This window comes from Nansenia antarctica, assembly GCF_963989245.1.
Source record: "Nansenia antarctica genome assembly, chromosome: 2".
NCBI lineage: Eukaryota > Metazoa > Chordata > Actinopteri > Argentiniformes > Microstomatidae > Nansenia > Nansenia antarctica.
The window spans coordinates 76,516,750-76,538,260 of record NC_137675.1 but is presented as its reverse complement, the minus strand read 5'-3'; the positions used below and the strand labels follow the sequence as shown (position 1 = coordinate 76,538,260).

The 21,511-nt window shown below is 45.2% G+C and overlaps 1 protein-coding gene across 2 annotated transcripts; it reads left to right on the top strand.

Annotated features, from left to right (window-relative positions):
* The first annotated feature begins 661 nt into the window (after positions 1-661).
* Positions 662-20,562, top strand: ilf3b (interleukin enhancer binding factor 3b). 2 transcript variants are annotated; one of them, XM_080524538.1, is made up of 19 exons: positions 662-713; positions 2,743-2,846; positions 3,333-3,565; positions 3,786-3,966; positions 4,361-4,508; positions 6,050-6,144; positions 7,591-7,686; positions 8,123-8,234; positions 10,579-10,676; positions 10,810-10,921; positions 11,141-11,254; positions 11,827-12,032; positions 12,284-12,469; positions 13,813-13,950; positions 14,276-14,419; positions 14,957-15,086; positions 15,325-15,378; positions 17,579-18,022; positions 18,556-20,562. In XM_080524538.1, exons 2-19 carry the CDS (start codon positions 2,820-2,822, stop codon positions 18,684-18,686), a joined length of 2,649 nt encoding a protein of 882 aa, XP_080380664.1. In that variant the 5' UTR covers positions 662-713; positions 2,743-2,819; the 3' UTR covers positions 18,687-20,562. The 2 variants fall into 2 exon arrangements, with proteins under 2 accessions (XP_080380664.1, XP_080380665.1); XM_080524539.1 differs by lacking the exons at positions 17,579-18,022; positions 18,556-20,562 and adding an exon at positions 16,270-17,473.
* Positions 20,563-21,511: the final 949 nt, after the last annotated feature.

The window sequence follows — 21,511 nt, the reverse complement described above, 5'->3', positions numbered from 1 at the left end:
AAAGCCAGTAGGCCTATGTTAGAAGAAAGAATATAGGTCTTTGATGGGTGTTCAACTTAAATTCCGTGCTGATTGTACTTAAGTTCATTTCAAGCTTCGTCCTCAACCCATCTGAGTGGCAGGTAATGATTATGGGGGCAAAGGGGAAAGCCAAGGCCTCTTACAAGTTCTAATGGGGGCATCTTCATGTCGGGATGGTATGCAACTGCATTTTTATGAAGCTACAGTGACACCTAGTGCACCTTTCTTTGAGTGCAACAGTTCATTTGTGCTTATCCCACTGACTCACCTAAGCCTTGCACCGTTGCCCTTCTTGCACAGGAGATCAGGCGAGAACATAATGGTACATTTTCCTAAATGACTTATCCTTATCTTGCATGTCGAATAACGCAATGTCCATCACCCCCCCCTTCTCAACTATTGCAATTGCTCAGATTGCTTGTTAATCTCATATCTATCTATGACTGGACCAGAAGAAAAGTACCATTTAGATGAATTGACTCTTCACTAATTAGAATTGTCTAGCCAGAGAGCACGTCAGACAGGCATCGAATGGTGATATCGGATTGGCTACTTTTGTAGTCATGTGACTTTGACCCAATGAGCTTTGAGCTTATGGTGAAGGGGGGTGCGGTCGATTCTGTACCTCCTCTCTGTGCAACAAAGTAGCAGCCATTGGTCACATCTCCTCGCATTGGAACGTTGCTGTGCTGGTATGTAAAATCGATCTAAGCACGATTTTTCTGTATTCATCGATCATGTTTACTAGATTATAATGTGTGAAATAAATTGTATGATCGAGGGACGGACATTGTAGCTACGATATAAAGCGGTGATGTTAATTGTGCGAGTTGTATTGCGCTAGCTAGCGAGCTAGCTATCCTCTTTGTTCATTGGGGCACCTCGTTCACCTCGAGCGTGACTCGTTTAAATGAATAAAACACCTAGTTGATCGATCTTGTTTTTTTGTCTTGTACATATTTCGCAAACTATTATTTCAAGTAAAACAGTGAGCTGCTTCGTTGAGCCATTTACGATGGGGTGTAACTGGGCTGCAATTTGAGGACTCGATCGTGTGTCACGACCATTTTGGCTACACTATCTAGATGGCGAGTGTGGAATATCCTCCAAGTTCTCTAGCCACGGTGATCATATCGCCAGGGGGGGCCGACCACGTGTGTTTTTTTAAAGCGGCATTGGATATGTTGCAATAGATAGTTTGATTGTGTTGTTGCGTCCTAATCTCTGAACGTGCCCCCGGGGGCATTTTCCAGACTGGTGAGACTGGCGCATTGAGCTGAAGATTGAAATTAAAATGGCGGCTGTGTGTGTAACGATTGATGTGGTTTATCAGGCCAGGGCAACCACACACACACACACACACACACCCAGGTCAGCTAACAGGGTGGGCGTAGATGTTTTGTGATCCATTGAAATAGCCTATTCACTAAGATCATATCATTTTACAGCTACATCCCCGAGGGAAGCTGGGGGTCGGCTATTAATACTGAGCTGAACTACATACTTGTTGATTCGGGTGAGATGCTGTCCCAATTATTATGGCTGGGCAGTGCTGTGGTCAACAATTTGCCTGGCTTGTCTCCCCCCCCTAGTATTATATAAGAAGACCTGGGTATTTGACACTCACACTGCACGATTCATGTTCTCCGCTGATCGATTATTGTCGTGGAACTCAACCGGCATATGCGGAAAATAGACAACATTTTTATAAAGAATCGCAATTGCAAACCGTTTGTTTACAATGCTCTAGTGGAAATATATGTTGCTGCTGACTACAAAGTGAAAAGTAATGAAACATTAACTGAGGTTGATTGGTTAAATTGAACCATCTATCCATACACATGGATAGGGATCGTTACATTCACAGTGAGTGTGGGGATCTGTCCAGCCTGATTGTGTTGTGATGGATTGTTTTTAGTCAGATTGTTTGGTATTTGAGGCTAGACCTTGGTATTGTAAGGGACATGTTTTTTGTTGAGATCTCACTGCTGTGTTATTTGTAGAACACACATGAATAAAACAGAGTGAATCGGAGTGCTGTTACTGTAAAACTAAGGCACCCTTGAGAAGAATGCTACAGCCATGTGCCAATCTCCACCCCCTCCACGTCCGGGCAGTGGTACTGGTCTAGCTTTTTACATCGTTATTTGAGATACTGAAGGAACACATGTCATCAGTAATACTGTGTTCTCCCAAGACAAGTTTACAATGAGTACTCACTCGGTTTACTAAAGCAACAATGTCAATATTGGGCCTGTAACAGGTTTGTGGTGCAGAAACATCCTGGTTGCTGATGAGGTTGGAGCAGCACAGTAATCTGATGCAAAATTGCCTGCAGTTTGAGCCCATCTTTTTCTTTTACTGTGTTCTTTTTCCTCAAGTGCTTAAGAAGCAGACATTCTCCCTGTAACCCCTCTGCCCGTTTAGCAATTGTTGGTACATTTAACAACAAATTGTATATGCTTTTATCCAAAGCAACTTACATTGCAGTGAGTGAGTGCATACATTTTTCAGTATATGTGGTCCCAGCGAGAATCAAACCTTCAACGTAACCCACAACGTAAGTGTTGTTAGCGCAATGCTCTAGTACCAACTGAGCCACAGAGGAACTGTCTACCAGAGAAATCTGTCTTTAGCCTACTACCAGGGGAACCTGTCGATCTCTTTGTTGTGGTTGGCCCATTTTAAACCCAAAAAACTGTATTTGATCTCTTTCTGCAGAAACAAGGAGCAGCTTTGGTGTTCTCTGATTCACTGCCACGCTCAAGATCGACAAGAGAAGGTCCTGCGAAGCAGCCATGGTACCCCCTTTGTTATTCGGGAAAGTAAGCCAAAGAAACTGTCTCAAGGGAAGCCTTGGGCCCTGTGGTTGCGTAATCCAGATCGTTGCTGAATTAGCTAGCAGAGTGTTTGTCCTTATTTTGGGACCTAATTCAACCACTGTCCCTACTAACTAATCCACTTATCTCTTTGATGTCTGACCAGCGCCAGACTTGCCAACGGAAGTCGCTGGCCAAACCCAATTCTCCACCCTTTTTCTGAATTGTGCCTTTCACCACAAGGTGTTTGAATTGGTGTAAACAGGTGTTGGATACCAGTCCAATGCTTTAAAATCCACAGAAGTGCATTGCCTAGATGCACACTTCAGGAATGGGGTAAAGAATTGGGACGCAACACTCTTTTTTTCTTTGTAATTTCTTATTGGTGGACATGAGGGGTGAGAGTCTAGAAAGGCAATCAGTTGTTATTATTATTATTATTATTATTATTATTATTAAAAGAACTACATGTTCCGTTCCCTCTCTCGCCAGCCTCCTCCGGTTCACCGCCATCGCTCCATGCGTATCTTCATGAACGACGACCGCCATGTGATGTCCAAGCACTCGGCCGTCTACCCCACCCAGGAGGAGCTGGAGGGCGTCCAGAACATGGTGTCCCACACGGAGCGCGCCCTCAAAGCCGTCTCCGACTGGCTAGACGAGCAGGAGAAGGTGGTGGTGACGATCAAGCCGGACCCGGACGCCATCGAGACCGATAAGGAGAGGTAAGTCGAATTTTGTTTATTCAGGCCTCAGTCACATGATATTAAAACACGATGTCACGGTCAGCCACTTGAGGAAACGTTCAAGAGAGACATACAAATACTGTACTTAACTTCAGACCCTAGATGGACAATTTAGAGCCACAACTTAGTTTGTCTTATACCATGCAATTCTGCATTGCAGCATGTTTTTCTCCTCCTCCTCTCCTCCTCCTCCTGCTAGTGAGCCCAAGTCTTTGGAGTTGGCCACACGTTCCCTGCGTGGGGTGATGAGGGTGGGACTGGTGGCTAAGGGCCTGCTGCTAAAGGGGGACCTGGACCTGGAGCTGGTCCTGCTGTGTAAGGACAAGCCCACCACCGTCCTGCTGAAGAAGGTTGGAGACAACCTGGCTGTGCAGCTCAAGGTGAGCGCACCCGTCTGGTTGGCTATTCCAGGATGTGATTGTTCCCTGATTAATCGTACATTTTTTAATTAATTTTTTTACATTTATCCACCAGCATTTAATTTGCTGGATTTTTTTTCTTCTTCTAGATATTCTTTTTTGTCATGATTCTCATCTGTGGCTAAAGCTTACAATAGATTCATAGTCATGCACAGGTGAGTTTGAGATAAGTGGACAAGTAGTCTTGTGTGAAATTGAATTGGTTCGTAGGAGTCACCTCCTGTCCCCTAAAGGCTCCTCTGTATTCAAACAGGGCCTCACTTTTTGCTTTGGCTAATTTGTTAGGATTCAACCTTGTATGCGCTACAGCTGCTGCAACACAGCTCACATGACAAACTCTCTCCCCCTGTCGCAGTCCATCACCGAGGACAAGTACGAGGTCACCCAGTCCATCAGCGAGGCGACCATCGCTATCAAGAGCACCAAGGAGCCTCCTCTTACCCTCACCATCCACATGACATCCCCGTTGGTCCGTGAGGAGGTGGAGAAGCTGGCCTCCGGAGGTAGGCTCCCATGCAGGGGAAGAGGCTTCATTAGCGGCCCCCCCCTGGGCAGGGAGGACCAGACAGGCAGGCAGCCAGACAAGACAGATATTGTTTATTGGGCCTTCAATGGAGCTAGAGGATGTGAAGGAACTGTCTCGTAATGAAACACCATGCTATGCTTATAGCTCTTTAGTCTCTCTCTCTCTCATGGTTCCATGTAATGTGATGTACATTTTGATGGCCCAATACACAGTATAGGAAGCTAGAGTAGATGGGCTACTGACTGGAAAAGACATGGTATTCTGTTCCCTATGGACACCAACTATATGAAGGCTTACTGAGAACTTAAAAAAAAAAAAAAAAAAAAAAAAACACCACTTTGTTTGCATGTGTATTACTGAACGACGATGAACGGTTTGCATTGCAGCAAAAATGAGTGGCACAAAGTGTTTGTCAAGCATTCTGGTTACTAGACCCAACGGTGGGCTATTGACTGTGATCTTCCTCCGTAGGGGTGATGATGATGATGACACAGAGCTACAGATAACGCATGGGGGGGGGGGGGCGCTCTTTGACTCTGCATGGCTGAATGTCATGTTCACCCAGTCACAGTCAAAATCACGGGAACAACATCCATGGATAAGTCAAAACTACTGGGCTGCGGGTCTTTATTATTTCATATTTTGTAGGTCCTTGAAGGGTTGCCTTTTTTATTTTGAACGAATGGACTTTGGAAACATTCAATTCAATAATGGAATGAATATTTATGGAGGTCAGGCATGGCGGTGGCCTATATAATCTTTGGACGCTCGCTGTAAACAAGAGGTTCGGTCTACAGTACTAGGTACCACTACCTAAGTACAAACCCAGCCTTATCTGTAACACTGTGTCGATACCTGAGCCCATTTTGGGTCTTGAAAGGCCATCAGTTTTGCTGCAGTGTGGACTTGTTTTGATACCCCCTTTTTTGTGCATCTGATAACTGCTGCCTGTGGTTCCAATTCTGATTCTCTCTGTCAAGCCTTCTAGTTTGTCAATTTTTAGGGACGCTGGACCTTTGACCAACTGGACGCTCTCTGTCTCGGAAAGGGGCTAAGCAGTTTCACCCAGTATAGGGGCGAAGGGGAGGGGCTCCACCTCCCATTGTGACATCAATGAACTCCGGCGCCGGTTAAACGGGCCTGGGGCACACAGAGTCTGAACTAACATGGAGATGACCTCCCTTTTTGATAGCAGTAGTTACTCCCAAGACTATATACATCATGTGTTACACACACACACATAACTGTAATGGGAGAAACAACCCACTTGATAACACTGAAGTCCACCACATTCCACAAAGTGGGTTTGTTTAGTCACATTTCTATTACATATAATTCCATGTTCACGGGGAGGTTGAGAGCGGTTTGTACTTAGTTCCCCACCAGAGGAGGGGTCCCCCTCCCCTTCCCCCTAACCTGCCTGAGGTTGTGGGAAAGCTGCCTGCACCCCCCTGGCCGCGTGACAGAACCCCCCTTGGTCAAACTGTACCTTGTTGTTCTTATTCCACCCGCCAATAGAAACGCTATCAGTCATCAACGATCCCCCGGATGTTCTGGACAGGCAGAAATGCCTTACTGCCTTGGCGTCTCTTCGCCACGCAAAGTGGTTCCAGGTTTGCATCTTGTCTTTATTTGTCTTCAAGTAGTAGTTGATGAGTTGTGTTTTTTTTGGGTTTGGTTTTTGGGGGACGCTGTGTTTTTTATGATTTGGGACATTTTTCTGTGTTTTTTATTTCGTTTTTTAAATGTTCTATGGTCATCTGTAGTAGTAATACTGTATTATACTATACGATGGGTTTCTTTTTGATTAAGCATTTCTGAGGAAACCGTTGTCATTACCCTGGTTGTAGAGTTGCTTTGCTGACTTAACACATTTTATTGCAGTGTCATTCAAAAATGTTCATTGCTGCTTTATAGCCCCCCAGCCCCCTCAAGTTCAACAATTCCCAAAACTACCATTGTTTACAACTGCTGCTTAATTCAGATTCTTTACTAAGATAAAGATGTGGGACTAACTTAACAGGTTAACTAGGTGCAATATTTCTGAAATATCAATCTTTGGTGTGATCACAAAAGTTACTCTTGGAGCACCTTTTCTCTGTATCATCTATTGTGTGAAGCCTAAAGGCTTGTTTCCCAGACACAGATTAAGCCTAGTCCTAGACTAAATAACATTTTCAATAGAAATTCCATCTCCATTGAAGATGCAATTTAGTCTGAGGATTAGTCTTAATCTCTGTCAGGGAAACCAGCCCTCTAGGTTGACTTGTTTTGCTCTAGTGGACTATGTTGATTGATACTTGTAATCATCATAGTATTGTGAACTGTGTCATCTCTGGCTCTCAACTGTAAAAGCGCTCCATCTCTCCAGCCTGTTCTTGTAGACTATGTTGTAGCTTCAACTCCTCCCATGCTCTGGCTGTGTTTCAGCTTTCTGTGTGCCTTAAGAAAAGGAATATTGCACCTTGTTTTGCGTTTGTTTTTTTCTCTAACCCTCACTGGCCCAGCGTAGCCTATTAGATAACCCATAGATCTACATGAAAGGCATCACCAAACTGAGTAGAACACCAAGACTTGTTCTCCTACCTTTCTGTTGGCATTGAGCTTTACATTGACCCCTTGACCCCCTCTTCCTTCCAGTCAAAATCTGAGTCATAAGCATGTCAAAGATCCGCTCTGCTGCAAGAAGCACAATTATTCCACAACAGCCTCCTCCTTTGGGTTGGACATTACTCATTATGTCTATTGTTGTGTTTTTGATCATCGTAACTGCTTGTTACTCACATATCGCCACAAACGGAGCTGATCATTTAATACAATGATAACCTCACCGGCTGAAAAAAAAAAAAAAAAAAGTCAAAACAAATCATATTTAGGAAGCAATACAAAATAATGACAAAGCAAAGCGGTTCAAGTCTGTGTGGCTTTTTGATGTGTAGTTTCTTCTTCGTGTAGCTATCCATCTTTGTGGGTTCTCCTTGACTTACACTCTCTCCTCCTCCTCCTCCACCCTCCCCCCCCTCCTCCTCCTCCCGCCCCCTCCCTGCTTGTGTCTTCAGGCCAGGGCCAACGGGTTGAGGTCCTGCGTCATCGTCATCCGGATCCTGAGGGACCTGTGCTCCCGCGTCCCCACGTGGGCGCCTCTGCGAGGCTGGGTGAGTCACCGCCACTGCCAAACAGCAATCTGCCAAATGGCTCTAAAGTTCCCTTCCTCCTCCCCCGGCTGGGTCTGATGCCTGATGCCTGCCCCCTTCCCTCCCCTCCCCTCCTCTCCTCTGACTCAGCTGAACTGACACATGAGGTTTCTTGAGAAAGTCAGTGAAATTGAAGCCGTCAGGTTTTGATGATTTAATATGCCGGTGCTGTGTGTTTTTGAAAACGCCATTAGCCAAATGCCAAGTCCATTAGCATTACTGACCATACAAATTATTTATTGTGATAGAGGGCCTTTGTGCATTTAATTAAACACCAATGCACCGTATATCATGTTCTAAATGTTGGCTAGCTTTACTGCCTCCAGTCCGGCATAGTTCCTTTTACAAATTGAAAACCTTCCATTAACAAATTGTCTCCTCCTCCACCCCCCAATAGCCGTTGGAGCTGCTGTGTGAAAAAGCAATTGGCACAGGGAACCGGCCTATGGGAGCAGGCGAAGCTCTGCGGAGAGTTCTCGAGTGTCTAGCCTCTGGAATCCTGATGGCAGGTAAATGGTCACAGAGAGAAGAGAAGGACACTGTCCAGGAACGAGATGTGACACAAGTATACATTATTATTAAAGCCTCATAGAATTAATCAATTTGTCCTACCTTGTACTAATAAGCACCGTCAGGTGATCAACCGTAGATGTGTTTTGCTATGATGAACCATAGCCAGGAATCTCTGCCAAACTGATGGTAGAATAAATAAAGTAATAATAAAGTAGTTGTGACGCCTCCCACTCTGCCTCCATATTGGCTGTGGCTGGAGCCTGGGCTGGGTGGGTCGTTAGGCTGAGTGGTGTCACCTGGGTTTGGGGAGCTGGGGATATATATATATGAGATGGGTGTCCTCAGCTCTCTTGCTCTCTTCCTTCCTTGTGATTTGGGTTCCTTTGGGGGTTTGTTGGTAAGGTCTCTGGGTACCTGGTTTTGGGGCCTTTCAGTTTTACACTACATACATCCATATACCTCTTATACATTATACAACCATTCACTCATGGCCTACACTACTGATTCTTATCCATAATCATATACATGTTATTTAGTTTATTTTGGTTCCTTTACTTAAATAAAACTTTAATTGTATAATTTAAACACATGTGTGGACTCCCTTATTTGTTACTACCTTCGGGTGTGTAACAAATTGGGGGCTCGTCATTTTGTGTTGGACCTTTTTATGGTTTGCTTGGTTTGTTGATTGGTTCTTACTGGCAATTTTGGTTTGGGTTACTGTGAGAGCTGTTTGGCTCTCTTTGGTTTTGGTTTGCTGTTTGGTTAATTGATTGGTTAATTAGTAGGTTAATTGGTTGCCAGTGTTGGGAGTTTCACATGTGTTCATTTGTTCTCCTCTGTTTGTTTTGTTGGAGTTTGGTTGTGGAAGAGTAGATTGTTTGTCCCCAGATTTCCTTTAGGTTTAAGGTTGTTGGTTTAGTTATAAGTCAAGTATTGTTTGGTTGAGGTTGTTGGACTGCGATACTTGGTTGGGATAGTCAGTGTACTTGGTAGGAACCGTTAAATCCACTGTTAGGTATAGATGGCTTGTTCCCAATAGGGGAATTTGTCTTGGGTGGTTTAGTGTGGCTGCAACCGTGGGTAGAGCATTTGTCTCAGGGGCACGTCCATGGTCCAGGAGGGGGCGCTGTTTTGCAGTGTTCTCTTCTGCCCACTGGGATTGAGTGCATAAATACCTCCCACCAGTAGCGGCACGAAGACTAGGGTTTGAGTTAGTTAGTTAGGTAGTTATCTTTAAGTTAGGGCTGGGGAAGTTCCAGGTAAAGTGGGCTGTCTGTCTTATACTTGGTTATCGCAGTTTGATGGTCTCAGTGTTAGGGTTTGTGATTTAGTTTTTTTTTCTTTGGTTGCATAGGTTACTATGGCCTCAATTATAGAGGAGTGTGAGGTCCCCATCAGTAGAACTATTGGATCGGTGTACTAAGGACCAGTTGTTGTCTATTGCGGAACATTATGAGATTGAAATTCCTAGTAAAAGACTAAAGGAAGATGTCATGGCCAGTTTAAAATCTGGGTTGGTAGTGGGAGGTGTTCTCAAACCAACGGAGGAAGTTCAGTCTGGTGTGTTCACCACGTTAACGTTTGAACAACAGAAAGAGCTGTTGATGTTTCAGTTGGAGCTTGAAAAAATCAAACAAAGGACTGAGCTTGTGTTTTGTTGATTTAGTTATTTGATTAGTATAGTGGGGAACCATGTTTTTTAGGGGGGGGGGGTGACGCCTCCCACTCTGCCTCCATATTGGCTGTGGCTGGAGCCTGGGCAGAGTGGGTGGGTCGTTAGGCTGAGTGGTGTCACCTGGGTTTGGGGAGCTGGGGATATATATATATGAGATGGGTGTCCTCAGCTCTCTTGCTCTCTTCCTTCCTTATGATTTGGGTTCCTTTGGGGGTTTGTTGGTAAGGTCTCTGGGTACCTGGTTTTGGGGCCTTTCAGTTTTACACTACATACATCCATACACCTCTTACACATTACAACATACATTATACAACCATTCACTCATGGCCTACACTACTGATTCTTATCCATAATCATATACATGTTATTTAGTTTATTTTGGTTCCTTTACTTAAATAAAACTTTTAATTGTATAATTTAAACACATGTGTGGACTCCCATATTTGTTACTACCTTCGGGTGTGTAACATAGTCTACAAACAAGGTTGTGAAATGGAGCCGTCTCGCTCTGCCGTTCAGAGGCTGCCGTTCCCAGGAGATTGTACTCTGGAGTGGAAGATGGCCTCATGTCTGTGATATGTAGTAGAAATATTCATTTTGTTGGAGCGAGATATATCATTTTGTGTCTTTATTTTTTAAAATAATCTATCTAAATCATCCAGATGGTGCTGGGATCTGTGATCCATGTGAGAAGGAGCTGACAGATGCCATTGGCCACCTGGATCGCCAGCAGAGAGAAGACATCACACAGAGTGCACAGGTGAGCGTCAACACCCAGGAGAGAGAGGTGTGTGTGTGTGTGTGTGTGTGTGTGTGTGTGTGTGTGTGTGTGTGTGTGTGTGTGTGCGCATAACGCATGCGACTGATTCATTTGTTTTCTTCTTTGTTTTTAGCATGCCTTACGGCTGTCTGCCTTCGGACAGCTTCACAAAGTGCTTGGGATGGACCCCCTTCCCTCCAAAATGCCCAGGAAACCCAGGAGCGAGACCCCCATCGACTACACAGGTACACCAGTCTGGCTGCAGACCTACTGTACTTTACATACAGTACTATATTGTACTGGCTGACTGTACTGTACTGCAGGGGAGGACGGTGGGGGTAGAAATCGGAGGACGGGCTCATTGTCATGCATTTCTACCTCCAACAGCCGCCCCCCGATAGTACTGTACTGGGCTATGGGAGAACAGGCCAAAGTATTAATTCCCCGTGGTTTTTATGTTGCAGTCCAAATCCCCCCCAGTACAACCTACGCCCCGCCGATGAAGAGGCCCATCGAGGAAGAGGAAGGCGGGGACGACAAAAGCCCAAATAAGAAGAAGAAAAAGCTACAGAAGAAATGTAGGTGTCCATGTCGGAGGTTCCTCACCATCGATCTCCTCCAGTGTGTTTTGATTAGGAGGCGAGGAGGGGGGGAGGGGGGGGGACACAAGGGATCCAAAACGTGACAAAGATTTGTCCTTAACTCATTGTGTCAACGTTTTTCACCAAATATGATCCTCCTTTTGTAGCCAATTTTTGGCAGTTAGAGTTAAAACAAACCTGCTAAAGTGTGCAGTAGTGGTAGTAGGTGCACCATCAAATCACTATTCCAGGAAGTAAATAGAAGTTTGTCATTAGGATATCTATGAGGCTGTAATGCACAAAGTAATGGACCCAAAATAGGACCCATACTTATGGTGGATGGGATTCTGATGAGAAATATAACTTAAAATGTACTCCTTTTAATTGTCTTCACTCCCCTCTCTCTCTCCCTCTCATATCCCATCCATCTCTCCCTCTTTCACTCTATCCATCTCTCCCTCTCTCTCCCCATCCACCTCCCTCTCTCACCCCATCCATCTCCCCCTCTCTCACCCCATCCATCTCTCCCTCTCTCACCCCATCCATCTCTATCCTCGCCCCCCCCGCAGCCCCAGATGAGAAGACTGAGCCCCCCCAGGCCATGAACGCTCTGATGAGGCTGAACCAGCTGAAGCCGGGCCTGGGCTACCGCCTGTTGTCCCAGACGGGGCCGGTGCACGTGCCCGTCTTCACCATGGCCGTGGAGGTGGACGGCAAGACCTTCGAGGCCTCGGGCCCGTCCAAGCGCACTGCCAAACTTCACGTAGCCGTCAAGGTGAGCAGCTCTATGGTGCTGGTTCTTTATTTAGCACCTATATTACCAGGTTTGCCGCCCCCCCGTTTTAATTGTAAAAGTATCTTCAACCATAATGGGTATATGACTAGTATGACTAGGTATGTGGGAGTAAATGATTTTATTCTGCCTTGTATTTCGGGGATGGAATTCGGGCTGAATTGTGATGATGGATCTTCTACCTCGGCGTTCCCTCGTGCCTTACTTGACTTGTAAGTCATCTGTCCTTACAGGTCCTCCAGGATATGGGCCTGCCCACAGGTGTGGAGCTGAAGACTGCTGAAGTGATAGTGAAACAAGAGGAGGTGGCACCCGCCATGGAGGAGGTTGTGAAGCCCGCCCCCGTGCCCGCAGAGACAGACGCTGCAGCCGCTGCAGCCACGGGAGCGGCTACTGCAGAGGCCACAGACAGTGCTGAGGTAAGGCCAGGGCCACAGACAGTGCTGAGGTAAGGCCAGGGCCACAGACAGTGTTGAGGTAAGGCCAGGGCCACAGACAGTGTTGAGGTAAGCCCCGGGCCACAGACAGTGTTGTAAGGCCAGGGCCACAGACAGTGTTGAGGTAAGCCCAGGGCCACAGACAGTGTTGTAAGGCCAGGGCCACAGACAGTGTTGAGGTAAGCCCAGGGCCACAGACAGTGTTGCGGTAAGGCCAGGGCCACAGACAGTGCTGAGGTAAGCCCAGGGCCACAGACAGTGTTGAGGTAAGCCCAGGGCCACAGACAGTGCTGAGGTATGGCCAGGGCCACAGACAGTGTTGAGGTAAGCCCAGGGCCACAGACAGTGTTGAGGTAAGGCCAGGGCCACAGACAGTGCTGAGGTAAGGCCAGGGCCACAGACAGTGCTGAGGTAAGGCCAGGGCCACAGACAGTGCTGAGGTAAGGCCAGGGCCACAGACAGTGCTGAGGTAAGGCCAGGGCCACAGACAGTGCTGAGGTAAGGCCAGGGCCACAGACAGTGCTGAGGTAAGCCCAGGGCCACAGACAGTGTTGAGGTAAGGCCAGGGCCACAGACAGTGTTGAGGTAAGCCCAGGGCCACAGACAGTGCTGAGGTAAGGCCAGGGCCACAGACAGTGTTGAGGTAAGCCCAGGGCCACAGACAGTGCTGAGGTAAGGCCAGGGCCACAGACAGTGCTGAGGTAAGCCCAGGGCCACAGACAGTGCTGAGGTAAGCCCAGGGCCACAGACAGTGAGGTAAGGCCAGGGCCACAGACAGTGCTGAGGTAAGCCCAGGGCCACAGACAGTGTTGAGGTAAGCCCAGGGCCACAGACAGTGCTGAGGTAAGGCCAGGGCTAGACCATTAGAAAGTCCAGCTTTTAGTTGCAGCGGCCTGAATTATCTTTCATCTTTGCTTTGCTAATCGTTGCTTCTCTGCTAAGAGTTTTTCTCAGCGAAGTTTTAAAACGATCATTGATCTGAACTGGCCTTTTAGGATCGACTGTTTAGTCAATGAATTGAGCTGTGGAATTGGGTCAGTTTAGTTACTGCAGAGCACAGCTCAGTGTAATGGATGTTTTGGGGGGGGGTATGCCAGGTCTGATTCTGTTCCACTTTGTTGTTGTTGTTGTCTGGTTATACTATAAATGTTCATAGAGGGAGAGAGGGTCACACTTCTTCTACTATTGTTTTTTTATTGAAGGCAGCACCTCTTCTCTCGTTGTTTGACCACGAATCCCTCCTCCACTACTAAATGTTTGTAGTGTAAATCCTCTCTCTCTCTCTCTCTCTCTCTCTCTCTCTCTCTCTCTCCTCTGTCCTACAGAGTGCCCGCCAGCAGGGCCCCATCCTGACCAAACACGGGAAGAACCCGGTGATGGAGCTGAACGAGAAGAGGCGCGGCCTCAAGTATGAGCTGATCTCCGAGTCCGGGGGCAGCCACGACAAACGCTTTGTCATGGAGGTCAGTACTGCTCTCAGTCAGTGGGTCAGAGGTCAGTACTGCTCTGTCAGTGGGTCAGAGGTCAGTATTCCTCAACTGTAGGCCTCTCGGGGTCAGGGGTCATGGAGGTCAGTACTCCTCTCAGCTGTAGGCCTCTGGGGGGTCAGGGGTCACTCAATGGTCAGTGGTGGTAGTCAGGGGTCACTCAGGAATCATGGAGGTCAGTACTCCTCTCAGCTGTAGGCCTCTTGAGTTTTATACTCTTTCACAAAGAACATTTTTGTATAGAATTAGCCTAAAACGCTCGTCTGTCTGTGTATGAACCGGTCTGTCCCTGTTCCCTCAGGTGGAGATAGATGGACAGAAGTTCCAGGGCACAGGCTCCAATAAGAAGGTGGCCAAGGCCTATGCTGCTCTAGCAGCCTTGGAGAAACTCTTCCCAGAAGGCTCTGTGACAGATGCAGCCAAGAAGAAGAAACTCCCACCGATGGTAACCAGTCTTTGTTGTGTCACATGCTAGACTGTCAGATATACTTTGTCCCTTTCTATCAGACATCTTGTCACTGGTGGGGCTTCATAGTTTACCAAGATAATGTTGGTATCTTTATTTTAATTTAAATGTATATGGATTTTTTTATTTTATTTTGCAGTTTATCTATTAAGCAATTTAGATGACACTGGGGAGTGTACACATTAATAACCTCTGTTTACACATCAATGTCAGTCAGATTTCGCTAGAAAGCCAATTTCCATCCCTATTCCCTGGGCAGGTTTGCAGTAATAAGCATCACATTGAACCATGTGTGCCATTTTCAAATTCAGATAATTAGATTCAAAATCCAACATCATCAGTTTACTGTAGAGACCCATCACATACTGTACATAGTGCATCTTGTATACTTCTGTATACAACATCAAAACTCTGAACGATTCATATTGACTGAAAAAAATGCAGAGATTTAGTTATCTGGTGCACAAGTTCTTTTTATTTAATCACATCAGTTCTCTCTCATGTCCCTCCCAACAGAACTCTCCAGGCTTTGGGATGATGGGCGGACCAGCTGGTGACCCGGCAGCCACTCCCAGGGGCAGAGGACGAGGGCGGGGAGGCCGGGGGAGGGGCCGAGGGTTCAACAACGGTGGGGGATTTGCCCAAGGTAAAAAGAAAGAAAAGAAACATTCAAATCCATCCTTAGATGGACAATACAATTCTGATATTCTAATAATGAAAACAATGATGGTTAGTTGGTATATCTTCAAATGTACCTATTCATTAACCTGATTGAATGAGATGATAAATAATTTTTGGGGAGAAGTAACCCATAGTTTTATATTCTACCACTATGGGTAATCTCACATCGAACAAGAAAGTCAATTTGCTTTGTCATCCCACAGGAGGCTATGGCAGCTATGGATACGGGAACAACAACGCAAACTCTGGAGGATATAGTGAGTATTGATTTCCCCCTAACCTGTCCATACTGCTGTTTACATGGTAGTGTTTCAATCCCTGAGACATTTTAGGACCTCACTCAAGTTGGCTCATTTAACACTCCAACCAGTTTCGAAAAAGCTTCGTAGCTTAAGTAGTACTTAATTTCTCCGCGCAACCCAGTCGCAAGCAAAGCCGGCAGAGAGTAACAATTGTAAACTCAATGTTTGCAGATCAACGAAATTCATTAAATGATGAACATTGCTGGCCAAGGAGGAGAGGAGTGGGTCTGGATTTTCCAGAGAGATAATAAAAGTACTACTTTAGCTATGACACTTTGTGAAACTGACCCCTAGTTTGGTTTGAGAGCACCACATGGATCAGTTCTCTCGGAGGAGGCTTGTGCTGGCGGAGAAGCCGGCCGAAGAGACCTGGGACGAGCTCTTCATAGATCTATACTCGCAACAAGAACCTTACTTTACTGTGATGTCTTGGAGAGAGTATAGCCAAATGAACATGTCATCATAAAACTGTCAGGACTACCACAGAACTAACCAGTACCTAACCGTAGTACCTGAGTATTGTTGTTGCTGGTTTCGGTGATGAAGATTTTACATTTCTCTGCTTTGTTAAGCCACGGGACTCGATTTATCACTTTTTGACAGCCCACACTCTTATGAGAGACCCTCTCTGACCCTGCAGCCTATTCTGAGGAGACACCTTTTTGAGTGTGACAGGAGCAGAGAAATCTAAAAGTTCAACAGAAAAAAAAACTGTTTGCCAACAATTTGACCCGTGGAATCATTGTCACGAAAGTGCCACTTTTTTATGGCAGAAAAAAAAAAATCAATCAAACAAAACCAATCTAATTTTATTTTTTTCCTTCTCTGCCCTGTTTCACTCTTTAGGTGACTTTGTCTCAGACTGCTATGGCTACCAAGAGTTTGTGACATAGATCATCCCAATCTTTAAATCAAAACAAAACGTAGAGAAAGAGGAGAAAAAACAAAACTCTTAATAGTGTTCCTGCAACATGAACTCCCGTCACAACACCGCCCCCCACTACCCCCCCCCCCCAACGCCCACGCCTATGTCCCAACACCTAAAGAGATGGAGACCAGTGAGCGCATGTTTTCCATGGTCACCCTTCAACCCTTGGATGCACCTGGATACCTGGATATGACGAAACCCCACAGGCCCACTTTCCCTAGTCCACCACCTGTAGTCTGATTGGACCAGAGCTTTGTGGAGATCTGTTGTCTTTCTGATGGGACGATGGCACACCGTGAAGATGCGACCGTTGGGAGTGATCCAAACTGCCCGTTGTTGGATGCCCCGTATTAAGACTGTGCTGGACTGGTCTATCCTATGGCCATCCTCCGAGTTCTGTCTCAAACTGTTGTTTACTCACACACAAAACAAAGAAAAGCAATTTGCATAATATGCTGTGAACGGTCTCTCTTTTTTTTCTTGTTCAATTTCAATTTTTCAAACAAAATGTTTTTTTTATCAACCACTTCCAAACATTGTTTTTTAATTGGCTTTTATTTTTCTTACATTGTAGAAGCTCGAACTGAAACACTGCTAAATAGTGGCGACTGATGCATGATGGTTAGCTACAGGCTAGTAGTCTTAATTTTAATGACTGTGTTCATGGTGCTCATCAATTCAGTCACCGCTCTATGGCCATGCATGCTTAAGTGAAACTTGTCTCAACAAAATTGATAAGGGAGTACATTTGCTATTTCCTTTTCAATTAAGGTTATGGTTAGGGGGTAAGGTTAAGAGTAGGGATAAGGTTTGGGGGGGTAAGGGGTTAGTGATAAAGGGATAGTGTTTCCAATCGTTTTTAGGACGGAAAGAGTCATACTTCCTGTTTTGCAGCATGGCCCACTAGTGATGACCTGTCAGTTCCCTCACATGTGAGCGACCATTTTAGGCATGAATGAATCAGGGCTCTTAACACTTGCACAAGACTGACTGATATTGACATTATGTATTGGTTGTGAAGGAGAAAATGAATACAGCATTTTTGTATGTTCGTTTTTTTAAATAAATGTGAACTCCCATACCAGAATGTGGAACTAACACATGTTTCCCTTTTTCTTCAAAATGCATTAGATAAAGCTTGCGCCATTGCAAAACGTTTGATTCACAAGAGTTGAAAACTTAAGAAGTGTAGTGTTAAAGCCCTCTTTTAACGTCCCTCTCTCTCAGATTACTACAACAATGGAGGGGCCAATGGTGGAGCGGATGGGACCACAGGTGGAGGCCCCCCTCCAGCCAACCCTGCAGGGGCAGGACCTGCAGAAGGCTCCTACGGCTCCTACTACCCGAACGATGCAGGCTATGGCACCCCTTCTCCAGCACCCAAAGCCCCAGTCAAGAAGCCCCCCATGCACCAGGGGTCCAAGTCGCCTTTCCCTGGCCCCCCAGGAGTGGGCACTGGCGGTGGGACCCCAGGGGGCTACCCAGCCACCCCTCCCCCAGGCCAGGGAGCCTATAATCAGTACGGTCAGCAGGGCTTTGGGCAGCAGGGCCCGAAGAAGAACTTCAATCAGAACCAAGGAGCAGCAGCGGGAGGAGCATACCCCTACAGCACCGCCTACCCCAGTCAGGTGACGGGCGGCGGGACAGGCAGCCAGGACTACAACTACGAAGGTGACGACCTTGAGCTAGCCCTTCCAGGCCAATGTTGCTTAGCTCGTTTAGTGCCAAGAGTGAATAAAGTCGCCCCGAATTGTCAACGTTGCCATGGGTGGCAATGTTGACAATTTGGGGCGACTTTATTCACCAAAAATGCATAAGTGATAATACTTCGTTTTGTAGCAGATCAAAGTATTGTTGCTAGGTAAATGCAGCTAACGACTTAATGACTGGGAAATGTGGTTTCCTAGAAGAGCTACATTTGATATCTGGCTAGTATTATGAATAATGATGAAGGTGAGATGCTTAGATGGCAAGCTTCGCTAGCTAACTCTGATTTCGTGGAAAGAGCTTAATTTGAAATGGCTGTCAAGAATCAATGATATTGAAACGATTGGCATAAGAAAAATGCTCATTGTCAACTATGAGGGAGACATGACATTTAATTGTATTCTGGAGTAAGTAAAAATCCTCCCAAGAGAAACTGTAGAAGTGTAAAGTGTGGTTTTACAGACAATATGTCTAATCATCATCATTTTTGTCCACAGGTTACGGCAATCAGACGAATTATGACACACAGGGTGGCGCCAACCAGAGCTACGGCACTAACCCAACCCCGTACCACAACCCAGTGGGCTACGGCAGGGGAGACCCTAGCATGAACTACCAGTATAGATAGACTGAATCATCTGCCCCCCAACCCCCCCCCCCCCCCACACCACCACCAACCACCCCATATCCCTGTCACAAGCCTTCTCCAAAGAAGCGACAAAATGACAGATGTCCTGTGCTCCATGGTTCTCCATGTCTGATGCTGCTGCTGCTTGCGTTTCGGTTCTTTCGTAACTGTAGAGGGTACAAAGTGACAAACTGGACTTTTTAACGATGGCAGGCTGAATGAATGCGAAGGGTCCGTTTCAGTGGTATGGTCAGTGTTGACGGCCGATTTAAAGTTCTGCGTCAGATCCCCTTCTGCGTTAGGGGTTACGTTTTTTAATAATTACAAAATATACATATAACATAAAATTAAGGATACATCATTATCAAATCAATAGTAGTCAAATGTGTTATTTGCATACACATACACTCACTGGCCACTTCATTAGGCACACCTTGGGGTTGGACCCCCTCTTTTGCCTTCAGAACTGCCATAATTCTTCGTGGCATAGATTCAACAAGGTGCTGGAAACATTCCTCAGAGATTTTGGTCCATATTGACACTATAATATCACGCAACAGCCCGTCTGGCACCAACAACCATGCCAGGTTCAAAGTCACTTAAATCACCTTTATTTCCCATTCTGATGCTGGTTTGAACTTCAGCAGATCGTCTTGACCATGTCTACATGCCTAAATGCATTGAGTTGCTGCCACATGATTGGCTGATTAGATATTTGCGTTAACAAGCAGTTAAAAAGGTGTACCTAATGAAGTGGCCGGTGAGAGTATAATATATTATTATTCATATTATTGCTTTTTCTAAATCTTTGGATTTGGACAAGTAACTTGAGCTCTAGGACAAGTAAAAGATAAGTTCACTTGTCCAAAGGACAAGTACCTGAAAAAGCTTAATGTCAAGCCCTGCCCCTGTGCTGTGCCTCTTCCGGTTAGGAAGTCAACGGAGCTCAAAGCTCAAAGCGGCATAATAGCGATCTTTTTGTTATGCTTGTTGTAAATAAAAGTTCTATGATGCATTGAAATAACATTAAACTAAGATAATACGATGGTTATCATAATTTTTTAAATCTTTATTAATAAGTAATTACAGAAAAATCATGGCTTCCGCATTTTGGCCGACAAGAGAGTCTGAATCATGCTTCCGCATTTTGGCCGACGAGAGAGTCTGAATCATGCTACCAAGCGGACCAATCACAGAGCTGACGCGTACTTAGATTTTTTTGAGAGGAGCGCGTCAAGGCTACGCACGGTCACGCGGGACTACGTAAGCTTACGCGTAGCCTACGGCGTCGACTTTACGCAGAACTTTAAATCGGCCTTTAGTCTTCTTGTGTATATTTTATTTTATATCTTAATCCTCTTCATCCTACCCTTTACATCCTACCCCACCCACCACCACCAAACCTGGAGTGAATGCAGCCAATGATGAGTTCTTTATGTTTTGATTTAAACCGTAGCTTTATCCGTAGTGACTGGCTTTTGAGTTCTTAAATTGCCCTGACGTTCATGTTCAGTTATTAGCTTGTTTCTGTCAAACAGTGAAGGCTATGTTGACCACTAGGGGGAGTTATTGGCTAAGAAATGTTTCTTTTATTTTCATTATACAGTACCAATAGGCCCAGAGAACTGCTTGCTCATTTAATAATTTGCTTGTAATTTTAGACATTTTTATTTTTAAATGTTTTACTTGATGTATTTGTGTAGTTTTTTCACATATTGTTTTTGGAAATGACTGGAAGGACAAATTTAAATGTCAGATGTCAAATTCACAATTCTGGTCAGAGTAGCTTTGGGTGTGTGGGATGTGTTTTTTTGTTTTTTTTCCAGAACAATGTATAAGAAAGTGTGTCGTTTGTATCAATAAAGGATTTTTATTTTGGAGGAAAGTAAATTCTTTGTTTTATTTTGATTGTTATTTCAACATCTTCATTCTTAGTTTGCGCATATGACGTTTGTTAACTTTGATAAATAAATAATAATCATTGTATGCATGCAGTCATGCATTGTATTACTTGTTGCAAACAAATTGAGTTCAATTATCATGTACAAATGATGGTAGATTGAGGTACATTTGGCAGGGGTGATATGCTGGATTATAACAAAGGCTTCGTTCACACGGCAGATCTTGAAGCTCAATTCAGATTTTTTACACAGATCCGATTTTTTTGTTTGGCAGTTCACATTACTTTTAAAATGTGACCTACATTGTGAACATTCCACCCTGAACAGACCCGCATTTGCAGAAGGACAATAACAATGACATCAGGATGTCACGCGCAGCGCACTGTTTACGGAAGTAACCATGGATAACGTTACAACTGGTTTCATTTTCAAGTTTTTGTGCAGCGGAAGCCGGCAAAGATATGAGCAAGTGGTCAAAAGGATAGGAAAAAGAGAGCCAAATGCTTAGAGCACTCGCTACTATACTTGCGTCTAGAGTGCAGGATTGCCAGATGGGGCGGGTTACCGCTGAATGGGCTACTGGATTTAGCGGTTATAGACTGGTTAGGCTGTAAATTGTCAATCTCATCTGGCAACCCTGCTAGAGTGACGTAATAGTCGCATTAAATGCGACTTGACAGTTAAGATGGCGGGCGTGTTGCATCAACAGGCAACGGTGTTCGAGGCTACACAAGGGAGGAAAATTGATGTGAACAAAGTGCTTCTAGTTCTTTCACTGTTAACTGGACTTTTAACCTGTTTACAGATAAATGCACAGTTTAGGAGCTAGGAGCTGGACGGATGGAAAGAGAAGAGTGATTTTTATGTTTTATTTTTTGGCGGTTGGTTGATAAACATTTGACATTTTCTGCAGAGGGGAGAAAG

Excerpts from the sequence above, each read along its gene's own strand:
- ilf3b (XM_080524538.1), top strand. The coding sequence starts at position 2,820 with ATGGTACCCCCTTTGTTATTCGGGAAA. Across the intron at positions 10,677-10,809 it reads ACATCACACAGAGTGCACAG|CATGCCTTACGGCTGTCTGC; the intron begins GTGAGCGTCAAC and ends CTTTGTTTTTAG. Across the intron at positions 10,922-11,140 it reads GACCCCCATCGACTACACAG|TCCAAATCCCCCCCAGTACA; the intron begins GTACACCAGTCT and ends TTTATGTTGCAG.